The sequence below is a fragment of the Maylandia zebra genome, linkage group LG4 (genome assembly GCF_041146795.1).
Source record: "Maylandia zebra isolate NMK-2024a linkage group LG4, Mzebra_GT3a, whole genome shotgun sequence".
Taxonomy (NCBI): domain Eukaryota; kingdom Metazoa; phylum Chordata; class Actinopteri; order Cichliformes; family Cichlidae; genus Maylandia; species Maylandia zebra.
In genome coordinates, this window is record NC_135170.1 from 24,500,613 (window position 1) to 24,518,148 (window position 17,536).

The 17,536-nt window shown below is 36.9% G+C and overlaps 1 protein-coding gene across 3 annotated transcripts; it reads right to left on the reverse strand.

Moving 5' to 3' along the window:
* Positions 1 to 1,188: 1,188 nt before the first annotated feature.
* On the reverse strand, positions 1,189 to 16,980 carry LOC112434747 (immunoglobulin lambda-1 light chain). Of its 3 annotated transcripts, none has more exons than XM_076883230.1 (4): positions 16,932 to 16,980; positions 16,519 to 16,848; positions 2,432 to 2,461; positions 1,189 to 1,695 (listed from the first exon to the last, which is right to left on the reverse strand). In XM_076883230.1, the coding sequence occupies exons 1-4, from the start codon at positions 16,969 to 16,971 to the stop codon at positions 1,373 to 1,375; spliced, it is 723 nt and encodes a 240-aa protein (XP_076739345.1). In that variant the 5' UTR covers positions 16,972 to 16,980; the 3' UTR covers positions 1,189 to 1,372. The 3 variants fall into 3 exon arrangements, with proteins under 3 accessions (XP_076739345.1, XP_076739346.1, XP_076739347.1); XM_076883231.1 differs by lacking the exons at positions 16,519 to 16,848; positions 16,932 to 16,980 and adding exons at positions 10,258 to 10,581; positions 10,676 to 10,759; XM_076883232.1 differs by lacking the exons at positions 16,519 to 16,848; positions 16,932 to 16,980 and adding exons at positions 4,369 to 4,689; positions 4,786 to 4,857.
* Positions 16,981 to 17,536: the final 556 nt, after the last annotated feature.

Sequence of the window (17,536 nt, forward strand, 5' to 3'; positions counted from 1 at the left end):
AGTGTCAAAAAGAAGATGAAGAGAAATAAAAAAGGAAGAAAGAATACCAAACGATGGGAGGGGGGGATCACTGTCCCTAAATAACATGAGTGAAATATGCATTGGGTAGCTTTTGTCTGCTGCTTCTTTCCTGTCTGTCTTTTGGATGTGTTTGTGTTTGTGCTTTAAGGCTCTACACCCCGGGGTTGCTTCGCTTTTGTTTGTGTTGATTGCTATGTGTTATTTTTGCTGTAAATGCACTGTTCTGCTGTTCATATGACAATGTTTAATAAACTCTGTTTTAAGTCTGCTCTGCTCTTTTCCAGAGAATCAGCACGAGTGATTTGATTTTAATTGTATTCAAAAGCTTCAAAATTTGTGACCTGACAAAACCTTTTTCTCCAGTTTAGGTTAGGGAGACAGGTAAGAGGCCAGTATTTTCTTTTGGGTTTCTCGTTATAGGTAGGTCAGTTCTGTTTCATTTCTAGACTGTTTTGCTTGTTGTTTTGACCATGCCCATCTTGATGCTTGCTACCTTTTGAAATTAACAAAATATCTGGTTGTTGTGAAAGCGCAACCCTGTGGCAGCATTGGTCTTTCTTTGGGAGATTAGAGCGGGGGCGTTATCTTTCCTTTTTTATGTGTTTTGGGGTGTAACACATTTCATTTCATAACTGGACTCTATTTAGTGTTCCATAACAGTAAATAAAGTTGTGTTTAGGCAAAAATCAAACAGGATTCAGCTAACTGTCTCTGAATGATCAAATGGTAATAATTAAAACATTTCCAGTAAACAGCATTTTCATTTTATTTTACAGAGAGCTGATACTTCATTTACATGAGGTTATAAGACCCGCAGGTGCATCATGGACATGAAAAAACAGAAGAGCAGAGGTTATGCTTCACTAACTGAGTGTGAAGATTCATTTGCAACATTTTAAACCGGTGACACTTGCTCTCTCTGTTACTCAGGAAGAATTATTAAATGATGCTCTCTAGTGTTCAAATATTACATAGCGTGTATGTCAGAAAATACTTATGTTTTAACTATGGGAAGAAGATATTTTAAAAAGTGGTGTGCTTATGAGTGTTTTTTCCTCTCTGTGCCCCTCTCCAAAATTTAACAGTTCATTTTAATAACCTTAAACTTATGTTATTTATAATACAGTGATACATTTTCCCATTTACTCACAAGAAAACACATTTTTTAATTCAATGCTTTTATTAATTTAATGCAAAACACAAATTCCTGAAAATACTTGTCAAAAACCAGCAAATGAATACATGACTTAAACCTTTTGCATTATTCTGATTTCTAACATGTAAAGACTGTAATGAGCAAACAGCACAAGCAGTAAAGAAGCAGATTTTAAATGCACATTCTGGTCCTCGACTATTCAGTGGGACATTCTGACTTCTTGATGGTTTTCTCTGAAGTCTGTGAGCCCAAAGACACTTTACATGTATAAATCTTATCCATGTTCCAGTCTGATGTCTGGATGGTCAGAGAGCTGCTGATTTGGTAAGTCTGGTCTGGTCTCTGAACAGCAGTGCTGGTAGAGATCCCACTGCTCACTGGACTCCCACCAGCCAACCAGCTCACATCTGCAAAAGGCAAAGACTGACTGGACAGACAGACCAGAGAAGCTGTGTCGGACTGGAGCTCAGCACTGGACGGAGGGAAGACTGTCAGGACAGGAGGAGGGAGGCTGGAGCCTGAAAATACATGAAGAACATTCAGGAAATTGAAAAATCAAAGGAAATGAAATGAAATAATGAAAACAGAAGAAATCGAGACATCAATAAGAGTCAATATGGAATAAACATAATATTTGTTATGAAATTAGAAGAAAACAATACTAATGTGATTTGGAAAAATATACAGACATAACAACCCAACATATCAATTGATTTTCTTTTTAAGTTTTCCTAAAATAAAATATGACTAGTTACTCTTTAACTTTTCATGTAAGATGTTTTTGATTTAATTCTGGAGGTTTCTGCATAACATGTCAGTTACTGTGAGCAATTTTCTTTCATTAAAAAAAAAAACTGTACAGCCCGTTTCTAATCATTTAAAATTAATTTTTAACTTTAGTAACACTGTTAACTACTACTGAAGAAAAAGAAAACAATCTTATATATGTTTTTGAAATGCCAACCCCAATATTAAATAAAAACACTATGAGAATAATAAGAACAGAACATATCATATTTCACATAATGTTTAGTGAACAACATTTATATAAAAATATACAAATTTGGTTTGACACCTTTTCAATTTTTTTAATATAAAGAATTCATGTCTCCTGCACATACAACAACCTCAAACTATTTCATGTTGTATAAAATCATAAAAATTATGCAGAACAAGAAAAATATTGAACTAAGTAGTCATCAGCAGAGTTTTGCAAAATCTCTGTTGTTTTATGATCAGTTAAAAAGCACTTACTTGTCACAATCAGCTTGGTGCCTTGTCCGAATACCACAGTGATTCAGTTTGTATACATGGCTGTACAAAAACCTCCTGACTGTCACTGATGAGGGGAGAGGAACTGAAACATCCTGTAGAGACTAACTTTCACTGTCAACATCTCATTCCCTTCATCAATCTGTTTGTATTTTATAACTGCATTTCTCTGTGTGTAGTCATGTTTTTTCCTTCTTGTCACTTGTTTTGTGTAAGACTTAATTAAGTACTCATTACTGATCTGAATTAAACAGAGATTCACTGTCTCTCAATGAGATTTTGTTTAGTCTGGTTCACTATGACGGAGCATTTTTGGGAGAGTCTTCCCATGTCTGACAGGAACTCACTGCAGAGTCTCCTGTCTCTGCATGATTGATAAAAGACTGCAAATCAGTGTTTGGTCAGGATTTAGATATTAGTCTGTCTGAGGAGAATCCTGCTGAAAATGCAGCTGACCTGTGAGAATGATGAAATCTCAGAAATGAGGCAAAGAACCAGGAACCTGCTTGTACCAGCCGACATAAAAGCTTTCAGCTTTTTTGATGCTGTATTTGAGCAGGTTAAAGGTAAAAAAAAAAAAGGATTTAAAAAAATGAGCAATCCAATGTTTAATAAGACATTATCTGGAGGTTGTATGTTACTCTGCATTTTCTTGATTAGACTATACTCAAGTGAATGAGTCTAAGAAAGCATATGTACTGCCAAGAGGTTTGTAACACATTGTGATAAGTACAGTGTCTTCTATTTCTGCGAACTTGATAGTTAAATGATAATTAATGTTTGATGAGGACGTAGAGTTGAATCTTTCTGAGGAGAATCTTGTTTCAAAGCTTTTGAACTGTCAGAATGGAGAAATCTTAGAACATACAGATGATCTTCTCTAGGAACTTGTTTATACAGCTAATAGAATTCCTCTCAATGTTGCAGTTGAGAACAGCTTGTTGAAAACTTTGTACTTAAGTACAGTAAGTAAGTATTTGTACTTGGTTACTTCCCACCTCTGGGGACAGAAACCTGTTCCAACGCCAAGTGAGCTGCCAGAATGAAAACTGAGGAACCCCTCCAGGAAGTTGTTTAGACCATCTAATATAATTGAACCATATTGCAGCTGAGAACGACTTCTTGACCTGGAGAAACCTTGTGGACAGCAGGTATCTGGATAAACACTTCCGCTGCATTAACATGTGCCAACAAACACAGAAAGAACATGAGTGAAATGTCTTTCTCCAAAACGATGGGCTATGAAACAGATGAGAAGAACGTCTTACACTTTAGAGAAGTGATGAGAGAGCAGACAGACCCCAGCATGTTGTCAGTGTGAGGTGTAAACATCCTTTAATATTCAGCTGAGATGTGAAAACAATTGTAGTGAGAAGAGAAGCAACAGATAAAATTCAATGTAGCTGCATTTTCACTTCATATGAAACATTTTTAAACCTATTATGCAACTTTATCAGTATCCATTTGGGTTGATTAATGTGATTTACTGCAGCTAGAATGTGACAGTTATCAGAGTTTTAGGAAACCGTTTGTCAAATTGCTGTTATTTAAAAACACACACATAATAGGTTTAATTGTGTTAGATGCACATAATTTAAAATGCACATAATTGTGTACATATATATGGCAATTTGTGTTGTTGGTGGTCATTATACTCCTCGATATTTTATACTTTCAGTGATGAATGTAAAAATATATCAAAACAAGTAATTCAGTATTTATTAGCAGACTGTCTGAAGTGGATGAGTTTTCATTGATGAACATTAAAATAAATCAAAAATAACAATAAACACACTATTTGAAGGTGGTGGGTTTACACTGAGTTTGCTGAATGGGTCTTTTGTCTGCATGTGAAAAATAGAGCATCAAAAAGCAGAAGTATCAGTGGGGAGGTTTTTGTCACAGTGTAAATCACTGTGATACTGCATTATTGCTGTCCCATGTCTTACAGTAATAAACTGCAGAGTCTCTCTCCTCCACATTTTTGATGATCAAACGATAATCTTTTGTTGACTGATGAGTGGATGTGAATTTTGGAGAGGAGAACCCAGAACCATAGCTTGGAGAACTATCGCTATGATAAAAATACAGCACAAACTGAGGAACTCCTCCTGGAATCTGTTTATACCAATAGACAGTGTTAATAACAGTCCCCAGGTTACAGTCCATGGTGGCTGTCTCTCCTTTCCTCACTGATAAAACAGGAGGTTTCTGTGTCAGCACCGTCACACCACTCACACCTGCAAACAACATGAAGACATGGAGTCAAGAGAAACACAAGCACATATGAATCCAACAAATAACTACTAATCTGAAGTATAAATGAGGTTCCATACATGTTAGAGCAGTGATGAGAGCACAGAGAGTCACCAGCATGTTGTCACTGTGTGTTGAGACCTGTGACTTAGAAAGAGTGCACTGCTTCTGTAGGAGGAGAGGAGGTGTGAGCCATTAAATATGTGACAGAAACTCAGAGAGACTGACAGGAGGAGGAGCTAAATCTGCGTAGTTTGTGATGTTTGGGTAATTTATGTTCAGTGGAGGGTAATTCTGTTTTTGTATTAATAAATATTGGTGATTGTTATGTCTCCCTCCTCTCCCTTAAAATTGTGCTGCTGCATTTTATTATGAAAAATTGTTTGCTATGTCTCCTGGGTGAGGTGTTCCAGGCATGTCTGACTGGGAGGATTCCCCGGGGCAGACCCCGGATATGCATCTCTCTCGGCTGGCCTCAGAACACCTTGATGTTTCCCCAGAGAAGCTGGAGGAGGTCTGGGGTCCTCTGCTTAGGCTGCTGCCCCTGAGACCCGGCCCTGGATAAGTGGAAGAAGATGTATGTATGGATGGATGGTTGCTATGTTCTTCAGGTTTATTACTGATGCTTTTACCATTACCAGTTTTTATGTTTGGACAAAAAAAAAAAAAAAGATCAGAATCCCGCTAACCCTTACAGTTACCTGTTATAATTACATAATCAACAACCTTGAAATGTATGAACTTCTCTGGAAATTCACATGAAACTGGAGTGTTTAGGATTAGGAGAACATTTGATAAAATGTTACGCCATTTATGAATATTAAACAACTGAATAAAGAGTTCAAAAAAAAGAATAATTTTAGTACTAGAACTGTGTGGGCTCCTTTTTCAATGCAAACTTGAGCCACATGAGTTTTATGGTATTTCTCACAAATGAAATCACTGTGATACAGCCGTTTTGATATAGTTCCCCTGATTCACAAAAACAAATACCAGTGTCGCTCATCTACATCTTGAGAGTTAAACACAACAATTAGAGGACTGACTAATTTGCGTTTACTAAAACATTTTGGTTTTAGACACTCAAATTCATTTTTGTATTCATTTGTTTTGTTCTACAATTAATGGTTGGAAATGTTAACTCTTCAGAATTCATAAAAGCTGTAGTGTCACTCAGTTGTGTTTTGTTTGTTTTTTGTCTCAGTATTCATGATTGTGTTATGTTCTACGCAATAGAGTCTATGTTTCAGTGCAGTACAATGCTTACCCTCCTCCTTTTAACTCTAAATCCAGGTCTAAGAATGATGTAGAATTTAGTCAGTCTGAGGAGAATCCTGTTACAAAGTAAAGTGAATTGTCCTCATTTAAAAACTCTCCATCAGCTCCATCAGAGATTTGAACCATTACAGGCAGTTCCTTGAATGGTTTTAGTTTAAATGCAAATGTCCTTATCGTCACACATCACACATTTTCTTCTTTTCTTACATTTAATGATGCTGAATCTATGTTTATAACTATTTAAGAGTTGAGTCTGGTGTCTAAATTTATATTACTTATACGTACATGCATAAAATGTAGGTCTGCTTTTTGTATATGATTTTGCATATGAGTAGTTATTGGCTGACAGCTGGGATAGGCTCCAGCGCCCCCCGCGACCCTGAAAAGGATAAGCGGAAGCCAATGGATGGATGGATGGATGAATATGGATTTTCCCCAGTTTTCTTTGTTCATGATTTCAATGATAAATATTTAAAAAAAAAAATGAACAAACAAATAACACACTATTTGAAGGTTTGTTTGTTAGAGGTGTCTTTTACCAGGTTGTGAAAGAGTCTTAAAAAGCAGAAGTATCAGTGTGGAGGTTTTGTCACAGTGTGAATCCCTGTGATACTCCACTGTTAGCAGAGTTGTCCCATCTTACAGTAATAGACTGTGAGTCTCCTGTTTCTGCCTGTTTAATTATGAACTAGGAATCAATGTTTGATGAGGATTTAGAGTTGAATCCGTCAGAGGAGAATCCTGTTCCAAATTCAAGTGAGCTGCCAGAATAGTCAAAACTTCGACCAAATACTTATTTTCCACCCTGATTTACGAATAAATTCTTTACAAATCCTACCATGTGGATTCATGGATTTATTTTTCACATTCTGTCTCTCACAGTTGAAGTGTACCTCTGGTGCAAATTACTGACCTCTGTCATAATTTTAGGTGGGGGAACTTGCACAATCGGTGGCTGACTAAATACTTTTTTGCCCCACTGTATATGTCACAGTACTGGGTCTGCGACTCATATTTGTCTTTCAAGTTTTAGATTTATAATCTTTGATTACTGTTGTTCATGATTTTGGTTTCCTTTTAAGTTTTCAGTGACCTTAGTTCTCCCTCAGTGTTTATCTCAGCCTGTGTTTAGTCTCTGCTGCTGTGTTTTCTCTGTGCTGTTCCTGTGTTCACCGCTTCATGTCGAGTCACCCTTGTCTCTGTGTTCGTTCATCTCCTGTGTCTCCCCAGTCAGTCATGTCTCTCTGTGAGTGTTAGTTACCCTTGTCTCTGTGACCCATGTTCGCTCTGTCTTCGCTGTCAGTTGGATCTTCGTGTCAAATCTGTGTCTTTTACTTTGATAGTCTCGCATCCTTTGTAAATATTTCCAGTTTTGCTTCCTCCATGTCCCTGTGTGATTGCTCCCAGATGTGTCTGATCCCTCGTTACTCCCTGTGTATTTAAGCCCTGTGTTTTCCTCCGTCAACAAACAAAAAAAGCAATAGAAATAAACACAGGGAAATTACCTTATCTGTATATGTTTACATTCTCTTTCTACCTCATTAACATGCTTCTGATGAACTAAAGCTGATTCAAAATAATAAATCTCTGCAACTAGCTGATCTGATCTGAGTCTTGGTTTTTTTTTTTTGACTGAATTTTAGTGAAGCATGAATTAGTGAAATTATTGAACTGTAATATAAAGAGGATTTGTGTGGTCTCATTTTTCTTCGTACTGTGGCTTGAAATCAGATTAACCAGTTAATATGTTGAGAATGTTTTTTCATCAAACATGTTTTACAGTACAATAACATTAAAAGCTGATGATGTGAGGTTTTATGTGTGAATAATATGTGAATATTCTGGTCCTTTGTTTATTTAAAGTGAAAGTGGAAATAAATAAAGAAATACAATAAATACATTTAAAAGAGCAATGTTTAAGAACTAATTGTTTATATGGTGCACTGAGTTTGTACCCAAAAAGCAGAAGTAATAGTGAGGAAGTTTTTGTCACAGTGTAAATCACTGTGATGTGTACTCCTTAACAGAGGTGTCCCATGTCTTACAGTAATAGACTGCAGAGTCTTCCTCCTCCACATTTTTGATCATCAAACGATAATCTGTTGTTGACTGATGAGTACATGTGAATTTTGGAGAAGAGAATCCAGAGCCATAGTATTGAGAACTCCAGTCATGACGAAACCTCACTACATACTGAGGAACTCCTCCTGGAATCTGTTTATACCACCAAGCAGGTTCATTAGTAACAGTCCCCAGGTTACAGTCCATGGTGGCTGTCTCTCCTTTGCTCACTGATAGCACAGTTTTCTGTGTAACCACTGTCACACCACTCACACCTGCAAACAACAAGAAGACATGGAGTCAAGAGAAACACACAGACATTAGTATATATGTGTGCAATATAATTCAAAGTGTTTACATGTTAGAGCAGTGATGAGAGCACAGAGAGTCACCAGCATGATGTTGACGTGAACGAAGAACTGATTTGAAGAAAAGGTGCTGGAGGAGCCATTTAATACAACTAACAAAAGGAGGAGCTGTGTCTCCTCCTTTCACCCTGTTACATCATCATATTTTTTTCTTTTTTCTTCATTTGTTTCTTAATTGGCGCCATAATCTATATATTCTAATTGAAGCATAAAATCAGAAAAATGGGAAAATTATGCCAAGGCCTCCAGAAGCACAAAGGGAATAATACCTTTATTAAAACTTCATTGGAAAACAACATTGACATTTCTCATTGACTTTGACAAATGCTGCAGCTCGTCTTCTGACCCGAACCAATAGACGTGAACACATTTCTCCGGTGCTTGCCTATCTTCACTGGCTCGCTGTTCACTTCAGAATTGATTTTAAAATTTTATTGTTGACTTACAAAGCCCTGAATTGACAGGCTCCGGGGTATTTGTCTGACCTCTTACAGCCTTGTGTGCCCTCTAGATCTTGTCGATCAAATAATCTTTTGCTTTTAACCATACCAAGGTCGAGGCTGGTTCACAGAGGTGATCAAGCGTTTGGGGTTGTAACACCTAAACTGTGATATAATCTACATCAGTGGTAGGCAACTCCAGGCCTCGAGGGTCGGTGTCCTGCAGATTTTACATATCACCCTGGGTCAACACACTTGAATCAAATGATTAGTTCATTACCAGCCTCTGGAGAAGTTCAACACATGTTGAGGATGTAATTTAGCAATTTGAATCAGCCGTATTGGATCATGGACACATCTACAACCTGCAGGACACTGGCACTCGAGGCCTGGGGTTGCCTACCACTGATCTACCCTTACACATCAGACAGGCTCCTACTGTCAATCTTTTTAAATCTCATATTAAAACACTTTTGTATTCATTGGCTTTTAATACAGTAAGAGAGTTTTTTGATATTTGTTTGGCATTTGGTGTTTGGTACTAATTATTTTGTATTTTTATACAGCACTTTCGTCAATTGCTGTTGTAATTACATGTGCCATGTGAATAATAAAAAAAGAAACTAATGTTTAGACCATTTAACATAATTCAGCACCTTCTTTACCTAGAGTGGACAGCAGGTATCTGAATAAACACTAACACTGCATCAGCATCTGCCAGCAAACACATAAAGAACATGTGTGAAATGTCTTTCTCCAAAAAGATGGGCTATGAAACAGATGAGAAGAACATCTTACACTTTAGAGAAGTGATGAGAGAGCAGACAGTCCCCAGCATGTTGTCAGTGTGAGGTGTAAACATCCTTTACTATTCAGCTGAGATGTGAAAACGATTGTAGTGACAAGAGAAGCAACAGATAAAATGCAATGTAGCTGCATTTTTATTTCATATGAAACATTTTTAAAACTATTATGCAACTTTATCAGTATCCGTTTGGGTTGATTAATGTCATTTACTGCAGCTAGAATGTGACAGTTATCAGAGTTTTAGACAACTGTTTGTGAAATTGCTGTTATTTAAAAACATGCACATAATTGTGTTCATATATATGGCAATTTGTGTTTTTGGTGGTCATCATATTCCTCGATATTATATACTTTCAGTGATGATAGTTAAAATGTATCAAAAAGAGAAATTCAGTGTTTATTAATAGACTGTCTGAAGTTGTTGAGTTTTCAATGATGAACATTAAAATAAATGAAAAATAACAATAAACACACTATTTGAAGGTGGTGGGTTTAAACTGAGTTTGTTGAATGGGTCTTTTGTCAGCATGTGAAAAAAAGAGCATCAAAAAGCAGAAGTATCAGTGGGGAGGTTTTTGTCACAGTGTAAATCACTGTGATACAGCAGCAGAGCTGTCCCACGTCTTACAGTAATAGACTGCAGAGTCTCCCTCCTCCACATTGTTGATGATCAAACGATAATCTGATGTTGACTGATGAGTGGATGTAAATTTTGGTGAGGAGAACCCAGAGCCATAGTTTGGAGAACTCCAGCCATGATAAAACCTCAGCACATACTGAGGAACTCCTCCTGGAATCTGTTTATACCAATAAGCAGCACTGCCAGTAACAGTCCCCAGGTTACAGTCCATCGTGGCTGTCTCTCCTTTCCTCACTGATAAAACAGGAGGTTTCTGTGTCATCACCGTCACACCACTCACACCTGCAAACAACAAGAAGACATAGAGTCAAGAGAAACACACTGACATTTAACTGTAACATGAGGTCTAGTCTTCAGTATATTTTAGACCCTTTACATGTTAGAGCAGTGACGAGAGCACAGAGAGTCACCAGCATGTTGTCAGTGTGTGTTGAGAATGGATTTGTATTTTGGAAAGAGATTAGACTCCTTCTGTAGAGGAGAGGAGGTGTGAACCATTAAATATATCACTGAAACTCAGAGAGTCTGACAGGAGGAGGAGCGTTGGATTCGTCCCCCTTTCTCTAACCTGTATTATTAACATTATTTTCATAAACACTGATGTTGGTAATGTTTTCTTCTTCTTTTTCCCCTTTTTTCATTTCTTTTTTGTTTGTTTGTTTGATTGTTATTTTGAATTTTATAATGGTTACTATCTCCACATCTAAAGTGAGGCAGGATTATAGTTGGTTATATTTGTGCTTTATTCAAAAACTATGCCTTGATGTAACTCTTGATAAATTTGAATTCATAACCGTCTGAGGTTCTTGTATATTTACCTCACTAAACTGACTACTTTCACACTAACTTGATCAGACTGCTTTTGCAGCTTTTTCTCCCAGCACAGCTCTCTCCTCCAGTCCGAGTCACCTCCTGGTAGAGGGAGAGCCTCATTAGCTGATCAGCCCCAGCTGCAGTTAAGTAGCAGAGGGGGTTGTTAATCAGCACAGGAGCACAGAGGCTGCAGTCTGAAAATACACAGTGTTTAACAGCTATAAATGCCATAAAAGTATGAAAGTCTACAAAATGACAGTAATGATATTAGCATTATTTACAGAAACATTACGTTTTCAGCTTAAAATTTCCAAACTATGAAAAACCATTAAGAACATCCAGTGAAAGGGAAGCACAGAAAATATATGGTGTTCCAAAAAAATTAAAGAAACACTTTTTAAGAGTATCACATCAAGTATGTTAAATTTCTGGTCTGATCAGTCAAGAAGCAGAGGTTTGTTAGATTGTTAATCAATTTCAGCTGCTTTAGTCTTAATGCAATCAACAACAGGTGCACAACACGGGCAATGGTGAAAGAACAATCAAAACAAATGATTTTACACGTGGGAGTCACTGGCATTTTCCCCTTTTACTTTTTCTGAGTGTTTCTTAACTAGTTTTGTATTTGGTTATGGTCAGTGTCTTAGCTGGTAGCATGAAGAAAAACCTGGACTCCAAATCCTCCAGTACGGCGGAGGAGTGTGTGTCTCTGGTCCAGTGGATTCCGGGTTCCTACTGGTGCACAACAATACTCATGAGGAGAGAGCATACAGGGACTTCCTGAAGACCAAGTGAACTGTAAAGGAGTAGAGCTGCAGTAAAGATTAGTTACAGAGCTGGACTCCATTTAGTTTATTTTATTATGAGAAGTTCAAAGACCAAACCAAAGAGGTAAACTGCCTTTAATTTACCAAATTATAGTGAAATGCAGCCTGAAAATATAATAATACAAATCACATTTTATAGTCAGGGAAAGTCTCATCTAATGTTACAGAGAGCTGACACGACTTCATTTGCATGAAGTTATAAAAGATACCGAGACCTGCAGATGTATCCTGGACAGGAAGAGAGGGAGGAGTAGATGTGATGCTTCATTAACTGAGTGTGAAGATTTATTTGCAAATTTACAACCGATGTTTTAAACGAGTGTCACCTTTCCCTTTGAGTTTTCAAGCAGAATTGTGTAATGATACTCTCCAGTCTACAAATATGGAAAAACAGGCACTTTCAGAGCATTTCTTTAGAGTAAAACAGTTAAATGTGGTTACACATTGATTATGTTCTCATATCTACACCTTACTAAAATGCAACAATTTCAGGTTAGTCATTCTGAATTTATGTTAGTGGCTACTTTGAAAGTGTATTCTTGCTCACTAAAAAAGTAAAACAAATGTTGTATAGCCAATGCTTTTATGATATATGAAAAATAGCAGTTTCTCTGAATATCTGCAAATAAACACATGACTTAAACATTTTGCTTTACTGTGATTTCTAACATGTATCATATCAAATTATAACAAAATTATGTGTATAGTACATTTAAAGACCAAAGTACACCAAAGTGCTTCCCAGTAATACCATAACACAGAAAATCACAAAATAAAAAATATAAATTACAGATATAAAATAATTACATAATTTAAATGCAGAGCCGGATGAAAATCACTCTAATTAGCCTCGGATGCTAGGTTAAACAAGTAAGTTTTTAGACATGATTTAAAAGATTGAATAGAATCAGATACGCAAACGTCAAGAGGAAGATTATTCCATAATTTGGGTGCGGCAACAGCAAAGGCACGATCTCCTCTAGTCTTCAGCTGAGATCTAGGTTGCACTAAGAGCAGTTGACCCGATGATCTTTGTGCTCTCTAAGGGCTATACTGACAGAGGAGATCAGCTAAGTAATTTGGCGCCCTATTATTTCGAATTTTATAAGTAAACAACAAGATCTTAAAATCAAATCGATATTTAATAGGAAGCCAGTGTAAGTTGGCTAGAACGGGGCTAGAACTTCAACATGTTTTGAAGTTCTCCAGGGCTGGTAATGAACTAATCATTTAATTAACCCACCGGGCCTTGAGTCCTGGAGTTCGACACCCCTGGGTGTGTACCTGTACCTCAGGTGGCAGAGCAGGTCAGCCACTAACCAGAAGGTTGGTGGTTCGATCCCAGGCTGCTCCAGTCTGCATGCCAAATATCCTTGGGCAAGATACTAATCCCATGTTGCTCTCCGATGCGTCCATCGCAGTGTGAATGTGTATGAATGGTAGATACTTAGCACTTAAGAGCTCAGAAGAAAGTGCTTGTGTGAATGGGTGAATGAATTAGTTGTATAAAGTGCTTTGAGTGCTCAGAAAGAGTACAAAAGCGCTATATAAGAACAATTTACCCCTGGTCTATTGTGTCAGCTGTTTCCTCACGTGTTTCCACTTCCCCTAATCTCCCTTCTTTATATTTAGTCTGTGTGTGTCCTTTCAGTCTTTGTCGGCTCATCTGTGTTACCTCCCTGCAGGTATTCATAGTTACCATATCATAGTTGTCTTAGTCCATTCATAGTTCCTCTGTCTCATCTCTGTCTCAGTTATTTCAATTCTTCCAGTTTAGGTTTTCATTTAGCTCTCGGCCCTGTTTGCCTTCGTTTGAGTTCATGTTATCAGCCACAAAAAATGCTTGCCTTTTGTTTACCTCTGAGTTCCATATCCCTTTGTGTCTTCACTTGCGTCCATTCAACAAACACACTGGCATAACCGGCATAACCTGCCATGACAATTACATTTATTGGCAATAGTTTGTTGTAAAATAATCCCATTCAACACAATTCTAGAACTGTATTGTATTCTTTTTTTTCTTTTTATTTATCAGTCATCAATAATAAAGTATGTTTTGTGGGGCTCCATCAAGCTTGGTTGTCTGTTGTCTTTGTGTGTTTGGATTAAAGAATGTTAGCTACCGCTCACCGCTCGTCTGCAGGCTTTATTTAAGTGGAAAACTTCCACCTGGACTATACTGTTATGCGTTTTCTTTGTCTGTTTTCTCATGCATAGAGTTTGACGAGTATTATTTTGCTCTTCTCCATTTCATCAGTTATGTAAAGTTTCAAAGACATTCTTCACATTTCATTTTTGTTCTACATTAAGCTTACTCTCTGCAGAACTCTATCAAAGGTCAGTAATATTTTGAAGAAAAACAAAAACTAAACACTTTGATGACTCTGTAGTGTAGTCAAAGTTTTACATTCATTCATCACAGAGTTTAAATAATTGACTGACTGTTGATGTTTTGACAAATGTGAAACAGTTTCATTGTTGAAGTGTCTTTTGCACAGATGAGTCTGTGTTATTAAAAGTGTCCTAACTGTTCTGAGACAAGCATGCACAGTGGGCTTTTCTGCTGTGAGAACTGCACCAAATTGATTGACAGAACATGTAATTTGGTTTATCTGATAATTTGTGAATTTGTTTCACTGTTTTCCTTTTTATATTTTTAATTAAAGAACAAAAACTAGAAATCCAGTATTTAAAAACACAGTATCTGAAGGTGGTGCGTTTTCTTTAGAATTTTCTTGATGGATCTATAATCTGTAAGTTACAGAGTCTCAAAAAGCAGAAGTACTAATGAGGAGGTTTTTGTCACAGCCTGAATCACTGTGATACGGGTGCAGAAGCAGAGTCATCATATGTCTGACAGTAATACACTGCAGAGTCTCCTGTCTCTGCTCGCTTGATAATGAACTGGTAATCAATGTTTGATGAGGATTTAGAGTTGAATCTGTCTGAGGAGAATCCTGTTCCAAATTCAAGTGAGCTGTCAGAATGACGAAATCTTAGAACATACTGAGGAGCCTCTCCAGGAACATGTTTAATACCATCTAACAGAATTCCCATCATATCTCTCTATGTTACAGTTGAGAACAACTTCTTGACCTGGAGAAACTGTGTGGACAGCAGGTGTCTGGGTCAACACGATCACTGCATCAACATCTGCCAGGAAACACAGAAAAAAGTGAAGATAAATTTTAGCTCTAAATATGGAATAAAAAAAATAGGAATGAGAAGAAGATCTTACATGTTAGAGCAGTGATGAGAGTGCAGAGGGTCCACAGCATGTTGTCAGTGTGAGGTGTAAATGATCTTTACTGTTCAGCTGAGATGTGAGTGGGATTGTGAGAAGAGATACTGGAGCTTATAAAGACACAGAGGAAACCAAAGGAGGAGGAGATTCAACAAAATTACTTTCATTCATAGATCAAATGATTTATGAGGAGTTTCATATTCATCATTTACACTCATGTTTGTCATAAGAAACTACTCTTGAAAAAAGTTGTTGTAAAAGAAACAAATGTTTATCACTGATGTCTTTATGCTCACACGTTACATTTTCTTTCTACCCACAGGTGTTTATGATTGATTACCAACTAAACTTTAATTTAGCTGCATTTAAAACTTCAATATAAAACGTTGTCTTGACAGTTGACAGTTCTTCATTTACATGTATCTATTTTACACAACATCATTGTGTAACAAACACTATCCTTGGAATGTAACAGTTATCAGAGTTTACCACTATAGACTAGTATACATCAAATTTATATTATTAAAACAAATCACATACAGCAGCATACACATTTTTGTGTTTGTTAGCATTGTGTGTATGATCATTTGTGTTGTTGTAGATGAATGTGCATATTATTGCAATTCCTTGCTTATTTATACGCTCAGTGATAAACGTTAAAATGAGTCACAAAAAAGTAACTCAGTGTTTATTTCAGTTTTTTTCTCCTGCATTTGGGTCGTAATCCTGCCTGTCACAGCCATAACATGACATTATATGGTTTATAATAATAATAATAATAATAATGTATACTTTATACTATTGATCCCCATGGGGAAATTCCTCTCTGCATTTAACCCATTCACTCAGTGAAGCAGTATATTCCTCTTTCATAACAACAAATTAGATACATTGATTATCTAAAAAAAAAGAAAAGAAAAAAAAAGAAGAAAAAACAATAGACATACACAAACACAGAGAAATTCACTCAAGGTGAAGGTAGAAAGAGAATGTAAAGATATTCTCTTTCTACCTCATTAACATGCTTCTTCTCTCTGCAACTAGAGGCTACAGCTTGAAATCTGATTTAAAATTAATTTGTTGACAATGTTTTTGATCAAACATATTTTACACCACAATAATATTAAAAGCTGATGGTGTGAGATTTTATGAGTGAATATTTTGTGTTTATTTTGGTGCTTTGTTTATTTAAAGTGAAAGTGCAAATGAAAGAAATACAATGAATAAATTTAACAGAGCAATGTTTAAGAACTAATTGTGTGCCTTTGGTGCAGTTTGTGCACAAAAAGCAGAAGTAATAGTGAGGAGGTTTTTGTCACAGTGTAAATCACTGTGATACCCCGCTATCAGCAGAGCTGTCCCATGTTTGACAGTAATAGACTGCAGAGTCTCCCTCCTCCACACTCTTGATGATCAAACGATAATCTGTTGTTGACTGATGAGTGGATGTGAATTTTGGAGAGGAGAACCCAGAGCCATAGTATGGAGAACTCCAGCCATGATACATCCTCAGCACATGCTGAGGAACTCCTCCTGGAATCTGTTTATACCAATATGCAGGTGCATTAGTAACAGTCCCCAGGTTACAGTCCATGGTGGCTGTCTCTCCTTTCCTCACTGACACAACAGGAGGTTTCTGTGTCACCACCGTCACACCACTCACACCTGCAAACATCAAGAAGACATGGAGTCAAGAGAAACACACTGACAATAACATATATGTGTGCAAAATAAGTCAAAATGTTTACATGTTAGAGCAGTGATGAGAGCACAGAGAGTCACCAGCATGATGTCGACTTGAACTAAGAACTGATTTCGAGAAAAGTCGCTGGAGGAGCCATTTAATACAAGTCTCAGGAGGAGGAGCTGTGTCTCCTCCATTCTCCCTATTACATCATCGTAATGTTTTTCCTTTGTCTTCATTTATTTCTTTATTAGCATCATAGTGTATATATAAAGACTGAAACATATAAACAGAATAATTGGAAAAATATACCAAGGCCTCCAGAAACACAAAGGGAATAATACCTACATTAAAAAAAAAGAACTAGACATACAAATAACAAAGGAGAATTTATCTTCTATGTGGGTGACACACAAGCTCAACAGACTGGAGAGAAATTAGTTAGAAAAAATTGAATTTGTGTCTTTGTTACACCTTAAAAGCAATGTGAGTCACAGCAGCAGGAGGCAATGTGGTCACATGAATGACACCCACTCACAAAATCTTTGGACATGAAAGTTCAAACATTTTGGGACGATACATGTTTAACTCTAAGAAAGGAAATAGGTTCTAAAATTCCTGTAGATCCCATGATGCTGTATCTTGGAGTAATTAAAGGGTATATAAAGG

Bases quoted from the DNA above. Each gene is read 5' to 3' on its own strand.
- LOC112434747 (XM_076883230.1), bottom strand. From the start codon at position 16,971: ATGCTGGTGACTCTCTGTGCTCTCATCACTGCTCTAACAT. The intron at 16,849-16,931 runs GTAAACATTTTG...TGATGTTTGCAG, and splicing joins TCTCATCACTGCTCTAACAT to GTGTGAGTGGTGTGACGGTG. The intron at 2,462-16,518 runs CACAGTGATTTA...TCACTGTGGTAT, and splicing joins CTCTGCTGATAGCGGGGTAT to TCGGACAAGGCACCAAGCTG.